General features: G+C 36.9%; 1 protein-coding gene across 3 annotated transcripts in view; it reads right to left on the bottom strand.

Annotated features, from left to right (window-relative positions):
- Positions 1-254: 254 nt before the first annotated feature.
- Positions 255-20,898, bottom strand: part of ERP44 (endoplasmic reticulum protein 44) — a 64,352-nt gene continuing 43,708 nt past the window's right edge. For all 3 annotated transcript variants that reach the window (XM_070431069.1, XM_070431072.1, XM_070431071.1), the window contains 5 exons: positions 19,259-19,375; positions 15,688-15,799; positions 14,662-14,803; positions 2,467-2,569; positions 255-476 (listed from right to left, as the gene is read on the bottom strand). In XM_070431069.1, the coding sequence (XP_070287170.1) occupies positions 375-476; positions 2,467-2,569; positions 14,662-14,803; positions 15,688-15,799; positions 19,259-19,375 (576 nt within the window). In that variant the 3' untranslated portion in view covers positions 255-374. The remainder of the gene's footprint in view (positions 477-2,466; positions 2,570-14,661; positions 14,804-15,687; positions 15,800-19,258; positions 19,376-20,898) is intronic.

Here is a 20,898-nt window from a genome sequence, read left to right as displayed (position 1 = left end):
CACATAGTACACAGGAAACATCCCTAAGTCCTCCCTGATCTAGTAGTGCGAGTTGATGGTTGTTTCTGGTAATGTCATCTTTCACTTAATTTCTAAAAATTTTACAGGACAGATTTAAAGTAGATAGGCCTCTGATTCTTGTTTGTTTGTGTTTTTTTTTTTGTTTTGTTTTGGACCCTACAAGAGTTTTTAAAAGAGGCTATATTAAGTGACAATGCATTCTGAGTCGGGGGAGAAAAAAAATTAAAAACCCAAAACTTCTTTCAGTTTATTCAAAATAAAAATACACATAGAATTATGAAAATATAGGTTTACTATTTCCACCACGTTGATGCTGCTGTTTTTAAAAGGCTTTCAAATTGTTTTTCAAGTTTTTAAAGCTCATCTCGATCTCTCAATAAAGTATACCTATATTCGCTGGGTGCTAGTTTCTGGAAAGAGCTCTCGGGGGGACTACTTGCTACATCCTGGGCGTCCTAAAGAAAAAGAATAAAACATTTTTATATCAATATATTTTATGGAGTTATAATATTTCAATAAGAGCATTAGATGACTGGTAGTTGCACTATAATTATTTAATAATCAATAAAAGGTAGCTACTCTGTGCCAAAGATAAAGAGTTAAGTTTGAAATCTTGCTTTCCCCATTTCTCCAGGGCAGGGCTGCCACAAAGCCACTAAATATGGACCTGTTGACAGTTCCTGTGGTGCAGAGGAAGGAAACAAAATACCTGACACCTGGGCACATTCCTAGAATATTCTATAGAGACAGCACAACTCTTGACTAAGTTGGCCGGAACCCTCCCCTCTTACAAATGACTAAAAAAATTAAAGGCACCTATTCTGTAGCCAGAATTACAATTACCTGTATGCCAGAAATGATAAAACTAAATTAACATGAGGAAAATAAACACTTCAATATAATACTTCAAGAAATTAATTTCTGCATTATTTTACTTGTTCACATACAGTAGATAAAAATACAGTGGAATTACAAGAGTGACTTCCATGAATTTCTAAGAAAAGGCAGTGTATTCTATATTTTATTTCCACACTATAAGCTCTTCAAGAGCAAGCATGATTGTCATTCTTTTAATATCCCCTGTAGTTAACATAGGCACATAGTACATATGTTACATCCTATATCTAATGGCACAATTGCATTATAATGGTAAACAACGTGCCTACAAACTTCCCATATAACTTGGACATGTTTCACTTCCCCAATATATTTTTTATTTTTTGTTGTTGAAATATATGTTTGGTTTAATTTAGCTCAAATTATATTACTATAAACAAGCATGTATTTAATGCCATTAGTGCACAAAGATGACAAAATATAAAGAATTCAACAGTCTAATGGAGAAGTTGAAACAAATCAGGATAATACAATAATGATAAGCTACATCCTTTCGTAATATGATAAAATACTAAGCAGGCTGACTTTTCTGATGAAAACAATCACCTGGATTATTGCCAACAATGTGCCTGCTTCAACAGTTGCTTAATTATCAAAGAAAAATTTGACTGAAGATTTCAAGGAAAAACCATGTCATCAGATTCCCAAAGGGAACTCTTGACTCTCAACTTAATTTGACTCAAAGTGAAGAAAATTTCACTCAGTCATTATTTTTCTTTGGGCACAAGAGTAGATTGAAGTTTTGAACATATAAAATAGAATTTGGTATATATCATCTTCCCTCTTGGTATAGTGGGGGATATAAATCAATAATGAATCAAAATGCAAATCGAGGGGTAAAATCTCAGGTTTTTAGAAATATATATACATTAAATACAAAATGTCAAGCATTCTAAATCTCAATTGGAAAGCTGCATTAAAATAAGCTTTTAAAAAAGTATTTTTTATTGATTTTTTACAGAGAGGAAGGGATAAGGATAGAGAGTTAGAAACATTGATGAAAGAGAAACATCGAAAACATCGATCAGCTGCCTCCTGCACACTCCCTACTGGGGATGTGCCCACAACCAAGGTACATGCCCTTGACCGGAATCGAACCTGGGACCCTTCAGTCCGCAGGCCGACACTCTATCCACTGAGACAAACCAATTAGGGCTAAACTATAAGTTTTGAGCATTATGAATACTGTATTGGTAAAGGAGGCTCTTAGGATGATTTGCAAGAATACCAAATTCTTTTCTTCATAGTGAGGTCAATCTTCCAGCCACAGAGGACGGCCTGAACAATTAATGGAATCCACTGATTTCACTGATCTATCTACTTCCATTTCCTATCTCCTACTTCTATTTGAAGCCAACTATCTTCACTCCTTTCATAGCCATATTCCACAGATGGCATACTCAGACCAAAAAACTATACTGCAACATTCCTGTAACTTTTCTGAAGGTCTGAAATTTTAAAAATTAATTTTAAAAGGAACATAGTTTGTACATTATCTAGAGTCTGTTGAAAAAGAAAAAAGCTCCCCCTGAAAAGCATGAGTGCTACCTGTCCTTGGGCTGTGTCAGTTGGGTCAGGACCGTGATGGAATTCTCTGTGAAGTTTTCCAGAATGTAAGTCAAACACAAACTGCTTGAGTCTTCCAGGAATTCTAAAACCAAAGTCAAATAAAACTTTAGCTTAAGCTGTTAAAATGGACTTACCTCTTACCAACTTCACATAATTTTTTAAAAATTTTATTTATAATCCCACCATCCTACTGTAACTATTACAGACCAGGTATATGTCGAACATTTTTATACAGCTGTAATCTTATCGAGATACTCAATTTTGTGTTCTAATTCCTGCACTTGTTACATAGAAAATTTCCTATGCTTACCATTTTCACAGATGCATCAGTCTGTCAAGATGTTATCCTAAAACTTACTTAACCATCCCTTATTGTTGGGCATATATATTTTTTACTGAATTAATGTAACTAAAAAACCAAAATCACACTGAAAATAACAGGGCTTGGGAATATTAGCCACTCAAAACTATGTAGCTTTATAACCAGAGTCCTACACAAAGCCTAGAACAAAAATATTAGCACTGCTTAGCCTCCACCAGCATTGGAGCCTGTGTCAGCCAGATAATCCTCCGTGGCTGTAACCTGGAGCTTCTGAATCCTTTTTGAGAGGCAGGCCCTTGAGGGTATTTACGGCCAGCAGAACCAGAACAGTTTTATCAAATAATCTAAGGCATGGTGTAGCTTTTTCATGTGTGTCTTCTTTCCCCCGTCCCCCTTAAGGACAGGGGGAAACTTCTTTAACCACAGGGGCAGCTTCATTGGATAGCTTAACATTGTGAAAAGCAAAAGCACTGCTTAAGGCCGTGAAACTGGTATGTTTTTTGTTTTGTTTTGTTTAGGTCTTCAATACCACTAAGGCATTCTCTTTAATGGTGAAAACACTTTCTTTGGTGGTTTCAAAACATTGAGGAAAATAAAATGAACCAACACAACTCATTGTATATTGACATCATTCCCCTAGTTACTAATCAGGGCATAAGCAAATCTGTAGCACAGAGACACGCGTTGTAGTAAAACAGACCATTACAAAGCTTATATACAGCAGGTGCTCGAATAACGTCATTTCATTATAATGTTAAAGAGGGAAAAGAAAACCGATTCCTGGCTGGGGCCTCTCTGGATGTGTGAAGTTGGGACATTCTCCCTATGCCTGCATGAGTCTCCCCTGAAGACCCCAGTTTCCTCCCACAGTGATGTGCAGGGGAGGTAAACGGGTGTGTCTACACTGTCCTAGTGTGAGTGTGGATGTGTGTTGGTGCGCCCTGTGATGGAAGAGCAGTGTGCTGGAGTTGGATCCCGCCTTGCACCCTGAGCTGCCAGGATAGGCTCTGGCCATCCACCACCCGGAACTGGAATGAGCGGGTGGAAAATGATTTTCTTGTTTTATTAATCTTTCCTAAGTGTATGTAGGGTTTACATTTATTTCAATGTTTAATATTAGAGGTGTTTTGGGTCTTCATTTAAAAATTTTGGTGAGCAGAAATATATCATAAGAACTCTTATTTATTATCAATTAGCCTATGATAAAATTGGTTTCTTATACATTGTTTTGCTTTAAGTTCCAGTTTCCAAGAACCTACTGTTGATGTTAAGTGAGGACTTATGTATCAGCCTTAAAAAAAAAATACTTGAAATGTAGCCAATAAAGTAGGAGTATTGGATTAAATAATAAGAATTTTTTACAAAGTGTGGGCAAATTACACATACAAAACATCAGCCAGTTTTTGCTACTACTTGTCTACCTGTTTATTCTTTGAAATCTTGACAGACCTCTGTCTTTTTATTAAAATTAGCCTTGCTAATTTAATAAGTAAAAGACACCTGCATTTTAATTTCTATTTCTTCAGAAATTAAGCATTTTTCCATTGCTTGTTAGTTTATATTTCTGCTCCCATGAATTGCCTTCTATGGAGATTGTGATATTTAAAAAAATGCATCATATACATTTAAATAGAAACCCTTTGTTTTACGTACCTGTTACAAGAACTAAAATACAGGTCAACAAACAATAGCTCCAGTAGAACTGACTGACTTTTTGGTAGCAAAGAATAGCTAGCTAGTGTTAATATTACCAGTTTCTTTTTCTTTTTATCCTTTCCTAAGGTTCTGCAAGTGCTGTTTCTTTCTTCCCTTCAATAATTCCCACAGAGATGTACCAACCAATAACTTCATTGTACACCCATTTTAGCTCCCCACTAGCTCCAAAGCAACAGAGAACAGCAGGTGCCAAATGCACAGTTTACAAATACAAATGACTGTCAGGTAGCTGTATTGACAGAATGCCTCTGAAAGGTTCTCTGGTGCTGAAGAAATTGCCCATGCACCAGAGACAAACATTGAGAGGAGATCGATTTAAACTTAATCTGACATCATTTACTGTCACCCACAGCAAAGTACTAAAATATAACCATTCAATTCAAAGAATTGCAAATGGTCTACAATGTTTAAGATAAAGCCCCAGTTAGTTTGTTATTTTATAAGGTCCAAGATGATCACAACCAATACAGTGTGAATTGCTTCTGTTAGTCAAGAAATGATTTATAATTAAATCTTAAATGTAACAAATTCTTAGAGAACACTCAAAACAGATTTGTCCCTAATTTGATCCTTCCCCCTCCCCCCCATCAACAGTTGAGAAGAGAAAAAGAATTGTGAGCAGCAAAGACAAGGGAGATAAGATGAAAGAGCTCTTACCTTACCTAGCTTGTGGCCAGAAACTATCCATCATTATTAAGTAACAATCAGTGAATCAACAATATATTGTCAAGAAAACAGACAACATAGTTATCTGCTGAAAAGGAAAATAAATGGGCCTTTGCCATAATAATTTCAATTATATTTTCATACTTTAAGGTAAAATTTTCTAACTATATGTTTCCCATTCTCCAAACACGTTTGTTTACAATCTTTATTTTTAGGTGATGCACAAATGTTAAGCGTATCATTAAACAAGCTTTGAGAACTGCATGCAAGGTGAGGAGTATTTGTGCTGTTTTTTTAAAAGTACACACAGAATTCAGCTTTTTAGGCTTAACAGTTCTATGAGTTTTAACATATGCATGTAAGTGTCTTGTTACCATCTCCACAAAAAGGATACAGAATAATTCCTACACCTTTTTTGGTCAGACCCTCATCTTCCCCCTAACTACTGCCAATTACTGACCTGTTCTCTGTTCCTGTAATCTGCCTTTTCCAGAATGTCATGTACATAGAATCATACAGTATGGAATCATGAGACTGGCTTCTTTTAGTTAGCATACTACGTTTAAGAGTCATCTGTTTTGCTACCTGTGTAAAAATATTTGTTCCTTTATTTATTGCTGAATGTATTCCATTGAGTACGATTAGTTTATCCACATACCTGCTGAAGGACATTTGGGTTCTTTCAAGGTTTTAGTGATTTTGAACAATGCTACTACAGACACTTGTGCACAGGTTTGTGTGTGAACATAGTTTATTTCTGTAGAAAAAATACTGGGTTATATGAGAGGTATATGTTTAAATTTTTAAGAAGCTACCAAATTGTTTTCCAGTGTAGCTATACCATTTTGTAATCCCACCAGCAATGTATGAGAGTTTCAGTTGCCCCATATCCTTCAGAACACCTGGCATTATCAATAATATAACTTAGCCATTCTAAAAGATATAGAATTGGATCTCATCATGATTTTAATTTGTATTTCTCTAATGACTGATGATGTTAAGCACCTTTTCATTCATATATCTTCCTTACATCCTAACAGTATCTTTTGTTGTCAAATATAGTAGCCAATACCCACATGTGGCCCATTGGGCACTTGAAATGGGTTAGAATACCTGAGAAACTGACTGCTAAATTTTATGTCATTTCAATTAATTTAAACTCAAGTATTCATATATGGCCAGTAGCTACCCCGTTGGAGAGCAGAGCACTATGATGATTATTACAAGCCATCAAAGATAAAAAGCACAATCAGTAAATAACAATGAAAGAGCTGAGAAGGAAAGCCATCACGGTTATCATCGAACCAAAGTAGAGTGTCCTATAGCACCAAAAAACGATGAGAACCTTAAGGAGGATGAGTCTGGTCAAGTCCCATTTGTAGCAGTGTTACTCACTTTTTCATGGGAAAAACCTGGATTCAAATAACGGGGGTTTAACAAATCACAAAATAATCCATTCAAAGGCAAATCAGCTAGCCATGAAAAACAATGGGGAAAATTACTTAGAGTCCAGAATCGGGGAACTCATTAGCTTAGAGTAGCCTGTTACATTCGCCAGGAGGAACCTGAAGCCTGTCCTGCTTGCTGCTTTTCCCGTCACTGGGGCCATGGCAGCTATCTAAGAACTTTGGCAAACATACAGATGGCCACAATTTTTAGAAGTTTCTCTTCAAAGTCCTTCAATAGTCTTAAACCATACCTTATCATTTATTCTCTTCTCTCAGTGCCTCTGAGCATTTCCTAGACCTGTCCCTAGGTGCTCTTAGGTTCCAAAATTACCCTCCATTCCTTTCCTATATCCACATAGAATCTGTTCCTTTACATTCGACAAGAAACCAATCTGTGACTTTGTTTTGGGCCTCTTCAAACATCTTTCACATTCATACTTATACTGCTTTTTACATGTACTGAAAATGTTACTGCTTTGGGAGCAAGTGACTTGAGCTTGGGACTTTGGGGTTTAACATACTCTGACATGAATCCTAGCCCTGCTACTAATTAGTGATGTGGCCTTGCTGGTTAAGTTACCTCCTCAGCCTCAGTTTCTTCAGAAAGGAAAAGGCAAAAGAATACTGGTAGAACCTCCTCCCCCACCAATGCCTGCCTACCTCTGGCATGGGAGGAGACTGCACCATAAATCTGCTTTCTCTCTCCTTACCAAAACCATACTTCCTCCATATGACCCCGGAATGCTGAGGTGCTAAGTAATAGTAATTACAGTAATTTATGGAAACTGCTTATCATTTAAGCCTTAATTACTATGCAGCACAATAACAATTATGCAAACCATTAAATGTGTCAGATTCACTTTGCTGCATGTTTTATTTGATTTTTAACACTAACATCTATTCACATAGGCTCAGTTTGTAGTTCACACAGCATGTGCCTCCTTACAGTTAAAAAATATTAGTCGGAACAGTGCCTAGAAGGGAAATCAGGCACCTAAGGGAGAAATGAAAGAAGTAATTTGTTTCAAAGAGCTTCAAATAGTCACTTCTCTTATCTCCTTCCCTACTGATAGGACTAATTACTTGCAGGATGGGAGAGGAACATTTCCCAGTTCCAGATTTCTTTGGAGAATCTTACTGGCTCAGTTTCTTCTTAGGTGCAATGCTGCCAGCTGATGGATGAGGAGGGGGACTGGGTCATGTGGTAAATACAACCACTTTGTAATACGGCTTCTCTGATAGACACCAAAGTGGAATCAGAAGTGCTCAAAGTGTGCCCCAGCTGGTTTGGCTCAATGTATAGAGCATTGATGGTGAACCTATGACACACGTGTCAGAGGTGACACACGAACTCATTTTGGGTGACACGCATCGACAGAGACAAAAAATTGCATAATTCAAATATTTGTCTCTCGCAACGGCCAGAGTTGGGCCTCATTCGAGTAATATTATTACTCACGTTACTCATGATCAATAATGCAATTCTAAAACCGGATGTAAACATGTACAGCGGTGTTGCGTAGCAAAGGTACATAGTGAAAACATCCAAGATACATTGTTCCAACATTGACATTAATATAAAAAGGTTAAGAATTGCACTATAAAGAGATTAATCTTTACTCATGACATTTTATTTTTACTCGAGTGACAAAATGCCCAATTCTGGAAACGGCCTCGTTATTATCAACATGTGCCTCGGGTAATCTCCCCGTGCGTTCGGGTACATTCGGCAAACGGACGCACTTGATCGCCATGTTCATTAGGAGATAGGAGTTGGGAGGGTTAGAAGAAAAAGATATACAGTGCAACAGTTGCTTGACGAGACATTCTGCGTGTCGGATAATTGATTACAGCACCATATCTTTGTTGGTTATACATACTATCTTTAAATTGTTTTGCACCAGGAGTCAGTGCAACAACACTACAAAAAGCTAATAGGTAAGAAACCTATCAACCTTTTATAAAAAACGCCGTGATTTATATTTATTTTTGCAGCCTTGTGATGGAGAATCAAAAAAATAAAAAAGCAAGATTGAATGATAAAGGAAGTGGAAGTAGCAGTAGCCGACCCTTTCAAGACATATGGACCGAGATGTACGGGATTGTCGACAGAAACAACAGATCATTGTGCATACTGTGTAATGAAACGGTAGTAAGCAGAATGTGGAATGCAAAGAGACATTTTGAAACTAATCATTGTCAGCTCTTGAAAAAAAGTATCGATGAAAGGAAGGAATACATTTCTAGGCAGCTACACCTCTATAAAAGTCAATCAAATTCCATCATTAAATTTGCAAGATGCTCTACAAATTTAACATCAGCAAGTTACTGTATTGCTCACTCCATAGCTCAGCATGGAAAAGCCCTCAGTGATGGAGAATTTATTAAGGAAACATTTCTAAGATGTGCACCAGCTCTATTTCACGATATGAAAAATAAAGATGGTATTATTAAAAGAATTTCTGAGTTACCACTCAGTAGAAATACTATCAAAGACAGAATAATAGATCTTAACAAAAACATACAACATCAATGAAAAAAAGACTTAAATAGTTGTAAATATTTTTTGATTTCTCTTGATGAAACTACTGATATCACATCAAATGCTCGGTTGGCCATTATTGCTAGATATTCTGATGGTCTCACAATGAGAGAAGAGTTGATAAAGTTAGAATCAGTGCCAATAAGTACATCAGGAAACGAAATAGGTAAGGTTGTTATAAAAACATTCAGTGACCTAAACATTGATATCTCTAAAATTGTGTCAGTCACGACACAGATGGGGCACCAAATATGGTGGGAAAAATGTGGGATTTCTGAAATTGTTTATGGAAGCTATTAGACATCCACTTGTACCTTTTCATTGCGTTATCCATCAGGAGGTGTTGTGTGCCAAATCGGGATTCTCAGAATTGAATGATTTAATGTCAGTTGTAACAAAAATTGTGAATTTTATAGCTTCTCGACCCTTTCACAAGTGAGAATTTTCTACACTTTTACAGGAAGTTGATTTAACCTCCAGTGGACTACTGATGTTCAATAATGTGAGATGGCTGAGTCGAGGTAAAGTACTTGAGCGATTTGTGGAGTGCTTTGAAGAAATTACGGTATTTATTGAGAACTAGAGGCCCGGTGCACGAAATTTGTGCACAATGGGGGCGGGGGGTTCCTTAGCCCAGCCTGCACCCTCTCCAATCTGGGATCCCTCTTGCAAACCAGGACAGCTAGCTCCTAACCACTCACCTGCCTGCCTGCCCTAACCACTCTGCCTGCCTGCCTTATCCTCTAACTGCTCTCCCCTGCCGGCCTGATCATCCTAACTGCTCTCCTCTGTTGGCCTGATGGCCCCAACTGCCTCTGCCGCGGCCCCGCCACTGTGGCTTTGTCTGAAAGGACGTCTGGAAGACATCCAGTCTAATTAGCATATTACCCTTTTATTAGTATAGATAAGGATCTGGCAAACTTTCCTCAGATCAATGATCATAAGTGGGCCAGCAATTTGATGTTTTTTACAGACCTCTCTGTTCATATAAATGAACTGAACTTAAAATTACAAGATTTTGGCAAAAGTATTGACGTTATGTTTGGATACATCAAATCTTTTGAAAGTAAACTTAAAATTTTCAAGCGAGATATTGAAACTTATAAGTATTTTCCTTGGATAAAAAAGTGTTTCGAGAAGGCCACTACGAGTGTAATGGAGTCCATACTTATGTACCAGAATATAGTAAACTCATTATTTGAACAGTTCAGCGAAAGATTTGACCAACTTAGAAGCCTAGAACAGACATTAAATTAATTAAGTACCCGGATGTAGTTGTTTACAGTACTTTGGAATTAAAGGATTTCCAATGGATGCAAATTGACAATTTAGAGATGCAACTTGCAGATTTTCAAGGTAGCATTTGGACTCATGTGTTTGTCGACTTAAGGTCGAAACTTGAAAATCTGGAACAAAATCGTTTGAATAATGAAGAAGAGTGCAACTATGAACATGAAATTTTGAGTGCTTGGAACAGAGTACCTGATACTTTTAGCAACATAAAAAATCTAGCAATGGCTTTGCTAACAATTTTTTCATCAACATATTTTTGTGAGACTTTGTTCTCAGCATTAAATAATATTAAAACAAACAAAAGAAACCGGCTAACAGGTGAAGTTAGTGGCGCTTGCTTGGCCTTGAAGTGCACCAAGTATGAACTTGCAATTGAAGAATTAGCAGACAAACTTCAGCACCAAAAAAGTCACTAATTTCTAGTTTTCGTACCATTTGATTATCATTGTTTTTATTATTTTTTCATAATGTACATTGTTTTTCTGTTTTTGTTCATTTTATACATATTTTTTGGTTGATTTTTCTTTGTTAAATGGCATTTAAATATATAAAATAAATATCAAAAATATAAATGTTTTTTTACTATGGTTGCAAATATCAAAAAAAATTATGAATATTTCTATATGTGACACGGCACCAGAGTTAAGTTAGGGTTTTTCAAATTTTGACACGCTGAACTCAAAAGGTTCACCATCACTGGTATAGAGTGTCGGCCTGCGGACTGAAGGGGAGTTCAATTTCAATCAAGGGCACATGCCCGGATTTTGGGCTCGATCCCCAGTGTGCCTAGTGTGGGATGCAGGAGGCAGCAGATCAATGACTCTTATCATTCATGTTTCTATCTCTTTGTCCCTCTCCTTTCCTCTCTGAAATCAATAAAATATATTTTTTTTAAAAAGAAAGAAAGAAAAGGAAGTGCTAATGTGTTTTAAATCTGGCTGGAGGAGAAAATAAGATAACCAAGGTGGAATTCCTCACAGGTTTCCCTGGAGGCGTAACAACATTCCTGGGAATAAAAGCCAACATGGTGGGGCAAAAGTAGGCTTACAGTTGTTCATATGGAAAATAACACAATAAATACGTTATAATACATGAATAAACTGTGTTTTGCATACTCATTACTTTCGCCCCACCCTGTAGTTGGGTACCAATCAGTAAACCTAACCTTTCAGTCAGCATCCTGTTAACTTCCACTAACTTGAAACTTTGAGTAGGGCTGTAAGTTTCCAGTGAAAAGGAAGAGGTATGGAAACAACCCAGCATTTACCCACTATTAAAGATAGGGAAGTGTGCTGATAAAACTTCGTATAACTGACCTGAGTAAGGCAGCACTGCAATGCCCCCCACAGCCACGCTCCCTGGAAGCTCCTGCAGTGAGCCCTGCCACCGGAACAACCCTCTCCCCTAAATGTCTCATTCTCTTAGTTTGAGCTTGCAGCTTCAGGAAGAAGTGAGAGGAAGAGGGCACACAACCAGCTAAGACATTTTCATTTAGCCCACAGTCAATGCTTTATCAATTAGTCCCTTTGCCCCTATCTCTTCAATAACACCTCTATCCTTTTAATTCTATTCCACAAAAAATTTAATCACGATTTCTTATATCCAAAGGGGGGAGAAAAAACTTTACTTCATCCTGTGTCTCTCCAACTATTTCCTTATTTTTTTTTCCTCTTTAGAAGCTAGCTTCTTGCAAGAATTTTAATGTCAAATCTTCATTTCCTCACCATACTCACTATTCTATTCTTTGCAATACAGTGAGTTTTTTATTTGTTCATTTTTTATCAAATCTAACAGATGCTTCATCCTTTCCTTCTGGTTGTGCATTCCTTTTGTTAGAATTGCTCCTCCCTCAATTAGCATATGACTCATTTCTGGTGTTTTTTTTCCCTTTGATTCCTTCTCCTTCTTAGTCTTTTGCTCATGTTCCTTCTGCTGTCCTCCCTTTAAATGTTGGTATCATTCAGGGTTCCATTCTCAGTCCTGTTCTAGGTCAGCTCATCTGTTTCTACAACTTCACTATATCCTCATGTGTTCAAGACCCAGCCCTTATCTCAACTCACTGTTGAATCCCAGAGCTATGTAAACTCCCTACTGGACACTCTTTGTAGCCCACAGGCACCTCAAATTCAATATACCAAGAAAAGGAACTCATTACCTTTACCACAAGGTGCTCCTCCACTGAATTCCCAAGCTCAGTTAAATGGCAACACAACCCAATTAGCTGTCTAAGTTAGATTCCTGGCCATTAGGGCTGGCCTCCCCTCCCCCATTTACTAATATACCAAGTCTTCCTATCCCACCTACAAAATGTCTCTCTAGTTTTAATGCTACTGACAGAATTTATTTAGGTAATTCATTCACTCAAGAATCACCTACTGGTTATCATCAACTGTCCTGGATTACTAAACAGTCTCTCCTAGATTCTACTTTGACCCCCTCTAATCTATTTTCCAGTTTGCATCCTGAATATTCTTTAAAAAATAATCCCCTAATTAAAACCCTTCAATGGCTCCTCATAGTTTTTAAGACAATGTCAACTTCCATAATACAGCTTATAAGGGCTTTCAGAAGCTAGCCCCTGCTATTTCCCTTGACCTGGTCCCTCCTCCTCCCTCCACTCACATTCAGCCAACAGACTCTCTACTTGTTTCTACCAATGTGCCCTTTCTCTAAGCCTGATTCCTTCTCACCTCCATGTTAAACGTCTATAAACCTGTAGGGCTTACCTTAGGCATTAACATCTCCAGAAATCTTAGAACAGGTACCTCTCTGTTGAACTCTGTCAGAGTACTTATCATATCATAAGACAACTACCTGTTACCCTACTTGTTTCCTTTCTCTACTTCATTGGGAATTCTTTGAGGGCAGGGATCTAGTCTTAGTAAACTAAAAGATTGGTTTATGTTATAAAGTGACTGCCATACAGAAGACCTGGATATTTAATGAGTTAATAGGCTAAATGGTATTCTTTTGAATGTACGTAAAGTAAAAACAACTAATATTTGTTAGTACTTTATGGCTTAGAACACATTAATTTTTGTAACAATTTCATTGGGTAGGTTGTACCATCAACCATATTTTAAGTGTAAAGAAACAAGATGGAGTTAACTGACTTGCCAAAGGCAGGACTCAATTCTGGGCCTCCTACATTTTAGGACTGAGACTCTTCTATCAAACAACCACATCTCTATGGAAATATGTAGAAGTGAGAGAGATAATTCACTCTGAAATAGGACTGCAAATCATCCTCTAAATGTGCAATTTAATCTTTGGACATAAAAAGGTAAATGAATTTTAAAAGATCTAATTTGAATTAATACCATAGTATTGCTTAAATTTTTCATATATGATAAAAATTTAATATCTGTGGTAGTTACAAGATTTATGTTTATTAATACAACAAATAGCTGAGAAGAGTCAGAAAGCTTCTCTGTTCTTTCAAAAGTTGATAGCTTTATGCTCTTAGAAATGCCTAGTCATAGCCATCTTCTGGGTCTTAACACTTGGAGTTGGGGAAACGAGTTAAGTCGGCTCGCGTGAATTGCGCGTACTCCGCGGGAGCCGTCTTAACTCGGTTCATATAGATTTGCGGTGGAGTGCGGGAAACGTGTAAACTCGGGCCGATTGTAACTGCGTATTACCAAATATTTGTTTGTTTGCCGTTCACAAAGATACCTACCTGCGTATGCGAACCGTTTCATACCCATTGGGGTAATAGGTATCATAAAAATCCCTGATTTTGCGCGGGAAACCTAAATAATTGCCCGCGCCATCTTATATTTTGGCGGGAAATTCACCCCACACCGGAGTGTTAAGTACCTCTAGTATGCTTGCTAGACACGGTCACACATAAGCAGCAATATTACCAATTTCCTTTAACCTGACCTAGAATTATATTCTGCTTACCTTGATGTGCAAAGACCAAACTCAATCAGAACTAATTTCTCAAAAATTTTCTTTCAGAGATTAGGATCACCTAATGCTGGCCCTTTGATAGGGATATATCCTAATTCTTATAATCAATTATTATACCACATTTCAGAGTGAAAAAAAATAGCACCTTTTCTATCCAAATAAGAAAGTATTAGTGTTCCATCATAAGATTTAAAATATCCAAGCAATTGTTTTCAGTTCATTTTTGAGACATATATCAATAATTAAAAAACAACAACAAAATGAATACTTACAATATATCCTTGAAGTTTTCAAACACATACATATGCCGAAAACTGTCAATAGCTATTACGGGGCAATCTGCTGGGGTTTTCTGTATGTGCAGCAGAGGATGTCTAAATTTGTCACAGTCCGCATGTAAGAAGTTTATTGCACCTTTAGAAGAAAAAGAATCGGGAAAGATGGATCAGAATTTTCTTGATTGTATTCTCATAAGATTGCAAGTTCATAAAAAGTAACATACTAAAAAAACACCAAAATGCTTTAGAGTAATATAGATCACAAAAACTAAAACCTAAATATTGCAACACTGAAAGGCGGTAGGATTTGAGCTCTTAGGGCAGAGAGTATAATTTTCTCATAAATTATCTGAACTCAACCTGAATTCAAATGCTATAGTGAATTTTTCATTTTTCTTACATGGGTGCGCCTCTGCTCTGCAGATTACCCAGGTCTGGAGAGCAAGTTCCTGAAACTGACATATAGGCCATCTTCATTTCATCAAGGAGCCCTTCTAGTCCCTACTGGTTGATTTTCAATCTAATTCAATCCCCAAAATATTTACTAAGTCATTAATAAGGGTATAGCTCTATACAATGCCTTCAGTTTATTATGCTTGATTTTCTTCTCTAACTACAAAGGGAAAGTTGATCATATCTCAAATTGTTTTTGATGCTTTGGAGAAGTCCACAGAGAACACACTTTCTTTCATTTAGAAATAAACATTAACCAGACTCTGTAAGTTATCTCAGCAATATGTCTGAGACTGTCTCTATTAGAAAGGGACCAGGCAAGTATCAATGTGCTAAAAGCAAGTGCCTAAAACTGACGGTGTCCACCTATGACCCCAGTTTCCAAGCCTTTTGATATAGGGAGCTAAAACAGCCATGGTTTATTTTTAAAAGCCACTGCTTCGTATTCTCTCTCTACTATACCTCCCACCCCATGTTTACATGTAAATTCTGAGGCTGTAATGGGGGAGGGGTTGGGGAGAAAGAAACAAAGAGAAAAGATGAAAATAAACACCTTCATCGGTCTACCTTTTTCACTTATTAACTGTCGGGCTACTTCATTCTGGAATATTTCTAAACTTTCTGTATCTTCTTTCATGTGGAAGAGTATTAGAAAAGGCAGTCCTTCTTCTGTCAATTCCTGTGTAAAGAAGTATTTAATGAGAATTATCAGGCCTCTCCACTTGTAGCTGTTTTCTAAGTAGGAACAATTTAGAACTCAACCCAACATGCAACAATTGCAACATCCCAGGAAAAAAATAAGGCCCAAAGGTGTAAATAAACATTAGCCTTAATGGAGAAGTCCAAAGACATTTCCTGTACCTGAAGTACCCCGGCACTCAGAGGATCACCCACTCATCCTGCTCGCCTGCAGGAATTGACTTGCCTTAAAGTAACCACTGGGCTGGGCTGTTAGCTAGAACTGGGTGAAGCCATGGCATTTGATAAATGAGTTGACCAAGGGAGAAACTGCTGGTTCTTTATCAAGATGTTAATTTTAGGGTGGAGTAGACATGTTTTCCCCTACTGATTTTAGGGTGGGGTAAACTGTCTTCACAGATAACACTGAAAAACTGAATGTACCAGCAGTAAATAAATCTGATTTTGCACACTTATGTTCATTTTAAGGTGTATGCAAAAACTTAGACGAGCTGAAAAGTGTTTGATTCAGAGCAAATAACAAAACTCCCATAACATAGCCAGTTTTCAACCAATACACAATTTTCAACATTAAAAAATACCCACCACTATATATGTGTGTTTATATACCTTGTGGATATACATACACAAAAGCGTCTTGAAAATTATAAAGTGCTTTAAATTTTTTATTGTTATTGGAGAATAATATGAGAAATGTGATGACAGATTTTAAACATTTCTCTAACAAATGCTAAGTTCTGACTCATGAGGATAAGTTCAGAATGGCCTAATAAAATTATTTCCATCAACTATCCTTTTGTGTGTCTCTGTAATTTAGAAACTGCCTCAGCAGAAAGCTCAAATGTCCTATACTTTATAAAAACTAAATCTGGAACCCTTCTTATAGAACTTCTTCTTATAGGACAAGAGTTTTCTTCTGGTTCCTAGTTCCATGTTTAAGCCTGTTACACTCATGTACAGAATAAAGTATAAAGTTTCTTGTCACATTTACTTTTTTAAAAACTGAGATATAACTCACATGCCACCAAATTCACCATTTTAATGTGTTCAAACTGGTGGGTTTTATTATATTTACCAGGTCTGCAAACATCAACACTACCTAATTCCACATCATTTTCATCACTCCAGAAAGGAACCCCATACTCATTAGCAGTCACTCCCATCTTTCCTCCCTACTCCTGGCATTATACTGATCTTCTGTAAGTTGATTTAAAGTTTCCTCTTCCCCACTCTTTATCTCTTGGGCTCACAGTTTTCTTTCTCTCACACATTGCTACTTTTCCCCATGGTCTGTCTTTGGACTTCTCTGCTCTAGCTTGGCAATTTCGACTAGTTCAACAATCTCAATCAGCACTTCTCATTGGTCCCTTTTCTCTCTCTCTCCATGCCCAGTTCCAGTTCAGAATCCAAGTCTAGATTTCCAACTTCCTGTGTAATATCTCCATTACAACGTCTAACCAACCTTCAGCACTCAATATTAATACACTTTCACTTCCCTATTTCCATTAGTATTTCTGCTCCTCTTTTAGCCCTTTCCTTTCAGGACTGAAGCCTTGTCTAGAAAACCATTCCTGATTCTGCCCCACTTCTGACCAAAGTGGAAATGAATTCTCTCCTCTGAATTCCCAGAACATTTTCCCAGTGCCCCTCAGGTGGCCTGGGACCTATCTTTATATTACATTATCTATATACGTGAACCACCGGACTGAACCCCTTAAACACGGAGAATCTTATTTCACTTCTCTTTTGCTCATAGATTTTTATACGCAATAATGCGCAATCAACCTATGACATGAGGACACAAATGTTTCTGAATAAATATAATTGGGAAAGGAGACTCAATAGTCACCTTTTAGAAAATGTAAGAGCTAGAAAGTTAAAAGTAAAAACAAATATAACATACTAGTATTATTTATTAAACCAAACAAAAGTATGGATGAACTAACAACTATTAGGAGAAAAGTAATAAGTAGATTAATAGTTTGAAAAAAAAATCTTTTTGCTAAACTAACTTACATATATTAACATAGCAGTTGGTAGTTTATGCTGCTTGGATTTTTAAGTTTCCCGTGTCCACATCAACATATTCTCTCCAGAGCAGGCATTAAAAGACTCAGGGGCGAGACAGCAAAACAACCAGGTTCACTGCCCCACTGTCAGGTGTGGGGAACGTCTGGCCCGGGCTGTATAAGGCCTGAGAAATCATTTGGGCTGGCCCTGCCAAGGCAATCGCAGGCGGAATTTGAATTTCAATAAATCTAGGAGCTTTTTCCATAGCAACATAAATTTATATTAAGTGAATTATATTAAGCAAATGATGTTATAAATATCCAAATGGCCCTTGGCAGAAAAAAGGTTCCCCACCCTGGAAATGATTGAGGGGTAGTTGGAACTCCTGTATTACTATTTAAGATTTTCCAGTTTATACCTTTAAACTCTACTTTTCAAACTATTCCTGCCAAAGCAGGTGAATAATTGTGACAAGTTACTAAATCTTTCTGAGCCTCTGAGGACTAACTGAGCTAACACAATAAAAATGTATATAATTCAACCAAGCATACCTGAAGCCTAGAGAACTGAGAAAAGTAGCAGCGATGTTCATTTGATAAATAAGCTAAGAACACAAGCAAGCAAGCAAGCTTTAATGGATCACAACCACACATTTATGCATTGTGTGAGGCTGCGTTTGTGCCACACTGCGAAGTTGAGTTGTTTCGACAGAGACTGTATGAACTGCAAACTTAAAATACTTAACATCCAATTCCTTTACAGAATTGCCATCTTCTGACTAGATGGTGATTAGGTGGGTGTGTTTACTATGTGATAATGTTTTCTAAAAATTGATTAGATTGGGTTTTAAACATGGAATGAAATTAAAAGAAAAATATATTTTGAACGTAGTGAAGAATAGAGAGAGGCATCTCACAGACCTAGCCCCTTGTACATGCTCCTTGATCTCTGACTTTTGTGTTTTGTTTTTTTAAGTTTGCTTTATTTCAGACACATGGAATCACTGAGGTCAATTACATGATAACTGATAATTGCTTTTCATGACTTCATTCTTTTAGGATAGAAAACATCAGAACAACCTTTAGATGGCAAAGAATTATTCACACTAAATAACTGATTGTAACTATGCTTCTAAAGGACACCCTCTAAACAAGAATCTTCCAACAGGGGTGGTTATCAGAATCCCGAGGCATTTTCAAGACTGTAATGACCCACTGACATTGCAGGAAATGCAACAGAGGAGTCCTGGGATGGCCCGGATGAGAGCCACTGGCCTGTATTACAGAAATAGTTATGAATGATGTCATTATGTTTGTATGATTTTTATTAGAGGTTAAGTATGTGATAAAATAGTAAGAGTGGACAAAGTTTGCTTTTTCAGAAATCTGAATTAAAAAATTAAAAACAACCGACATTAGAAAGCCCATACCTCTCCATTTTCAAATGTTATTTCTCGAACAAGAGGAACGCATTTATCTTGAATCCAATTGTAAATCCCATCAAAATTTGTCATAGAGCCCAAGTATACCATATCTGGAGCAGAATGCTGTTACAAAAACAGAGAAAAATACTGTATTAAACAAATCTAACCTGTGTTAGCAAAAATGCATCCTAGAGCCGTCTATATGAGCCCAGAAAATCAATAAGGGATACAAAAGCAAAAAACATGAAACTTCTGAGAAAGAGGGCTGTAAATAGTAAAAAGCTGATAATATTGTGATTATTCACCCTGTGATCCCTAAGCCTTCTGCTTTTCCTTGGATTTGGGCTAATTAACTGTTTATCAGTATCTTCACCAATGGCAGGCAGGCATTGTGAAATAAAGTTATTAAAAAAATTAAGTTATGCCGAAACCGGTTTGGCTCAGTGGATAGAGCGTCGGCCTGCGGACTGAAAGGTCCCAGGTTCGATTCCGGTCAAGGGCGTGTACCTGGGTTGCGGGCACATCCCCTGTAGGAGATGTGTAAGAGGCAGCTGATCGATGTTTCTCTCTCATCGATGTTTCTGACTCTCTATCTCTCTCCCTTCCTCTCTGTAAAAAATCAATAAAATATATTTAAAAAAAAAATTAAGTTATCTATCCTTAGAGTTGAACATATTAGAAGAAAATCTGGAGACTTCCAGTGAAAAATACAAGACACTATGTAAATCTAAGGCATGGCTATCTCTAATATTTATTATCTACAGTATCTACTTCCATATAGACTCAAAATCAGTATTTATGAAGTACCTAAAATGATGGTAAGAATAACAGCCAACATTATCTGAGTAAACTTGCCATGTCCAAACACTGCTGTGAGCACAGTAAAACCTTGATATAACAACTTCAGGCAAAGGGCTATCTGTTAAAGCTGGAAGTCCATTATATAATAAAGTAGGTTTTCCGAATGGGTATGTTAGACACTGACAAATTAGTTACCTGTTTTTACTTATGTAGACACGTTTGTGTATTTAAAATTAAGTATGTATGGAAAGTTTAATTTCACAGAAAAGTTTTCTATATGTATTATTGTAATTTTAAATTTATACTGAATTGGTCCAGTAAATGCTAACATTTGCCAGTCACTACGAGTAAATAAATGCACACAGCTGGAGTGTGGCTTAGTGCACAGTGGGACACTGGCCAGCACTTGTAAAACTGCTGCAGAAAGTCACGTCAGGTGAAAACAGAACCAATTACCAAGTGCGATGCAGTGTGAGCATGTGCTAATGTTTACGAGAGGTGACTTTTGGATTTAAATATGTAAACTATATTTGTAGATATATAATATTCATGTCAGTGAAATTACTACAGTGTTTCTTCTAACATATGGCTTATTCACTAAAATTTGTTAAAAATAACAGTGAATTAATAACAACAATAAAAAAAACTCTGTTAATTTAATTATAAGCAAATCTTGGTTAAAAGCATTTTAAAATTAACAGGGTATTAATTTTCACATACGGAGATACGGATCAGAATTTTTGTCCGTTAAATCAAGGTCTGCAAAATGGAGGGTTTACTGTGCCTTATATATGTTGACTCATTTAATCCCTGAAGTATCCCCTAAAGCAGGACCATTATTATCA

The sequence above is a fragment of the Myotis yumanensis genome, unplaced genomic scaffold (assembly GCF_028538775.1).
Source record: "Myotis yumanensis isolate MYYU_CA2020_CCGP unplaced genomic scaffold, mMyoYum1.0.hap1 SCAF_12, whole genome shotgun sequence".
In the NCBI taxonomy this organism is placed as follows: domain Eukaryota; kingdom Metazoa; phylum Chordata; class Mammalia; order Chiroptera; family Vespertilionidae; genus Myotis; species Myotis yumanensis.
This window is presented reverse-complemented; position numbering and strand designations above follow the sequence as displayed.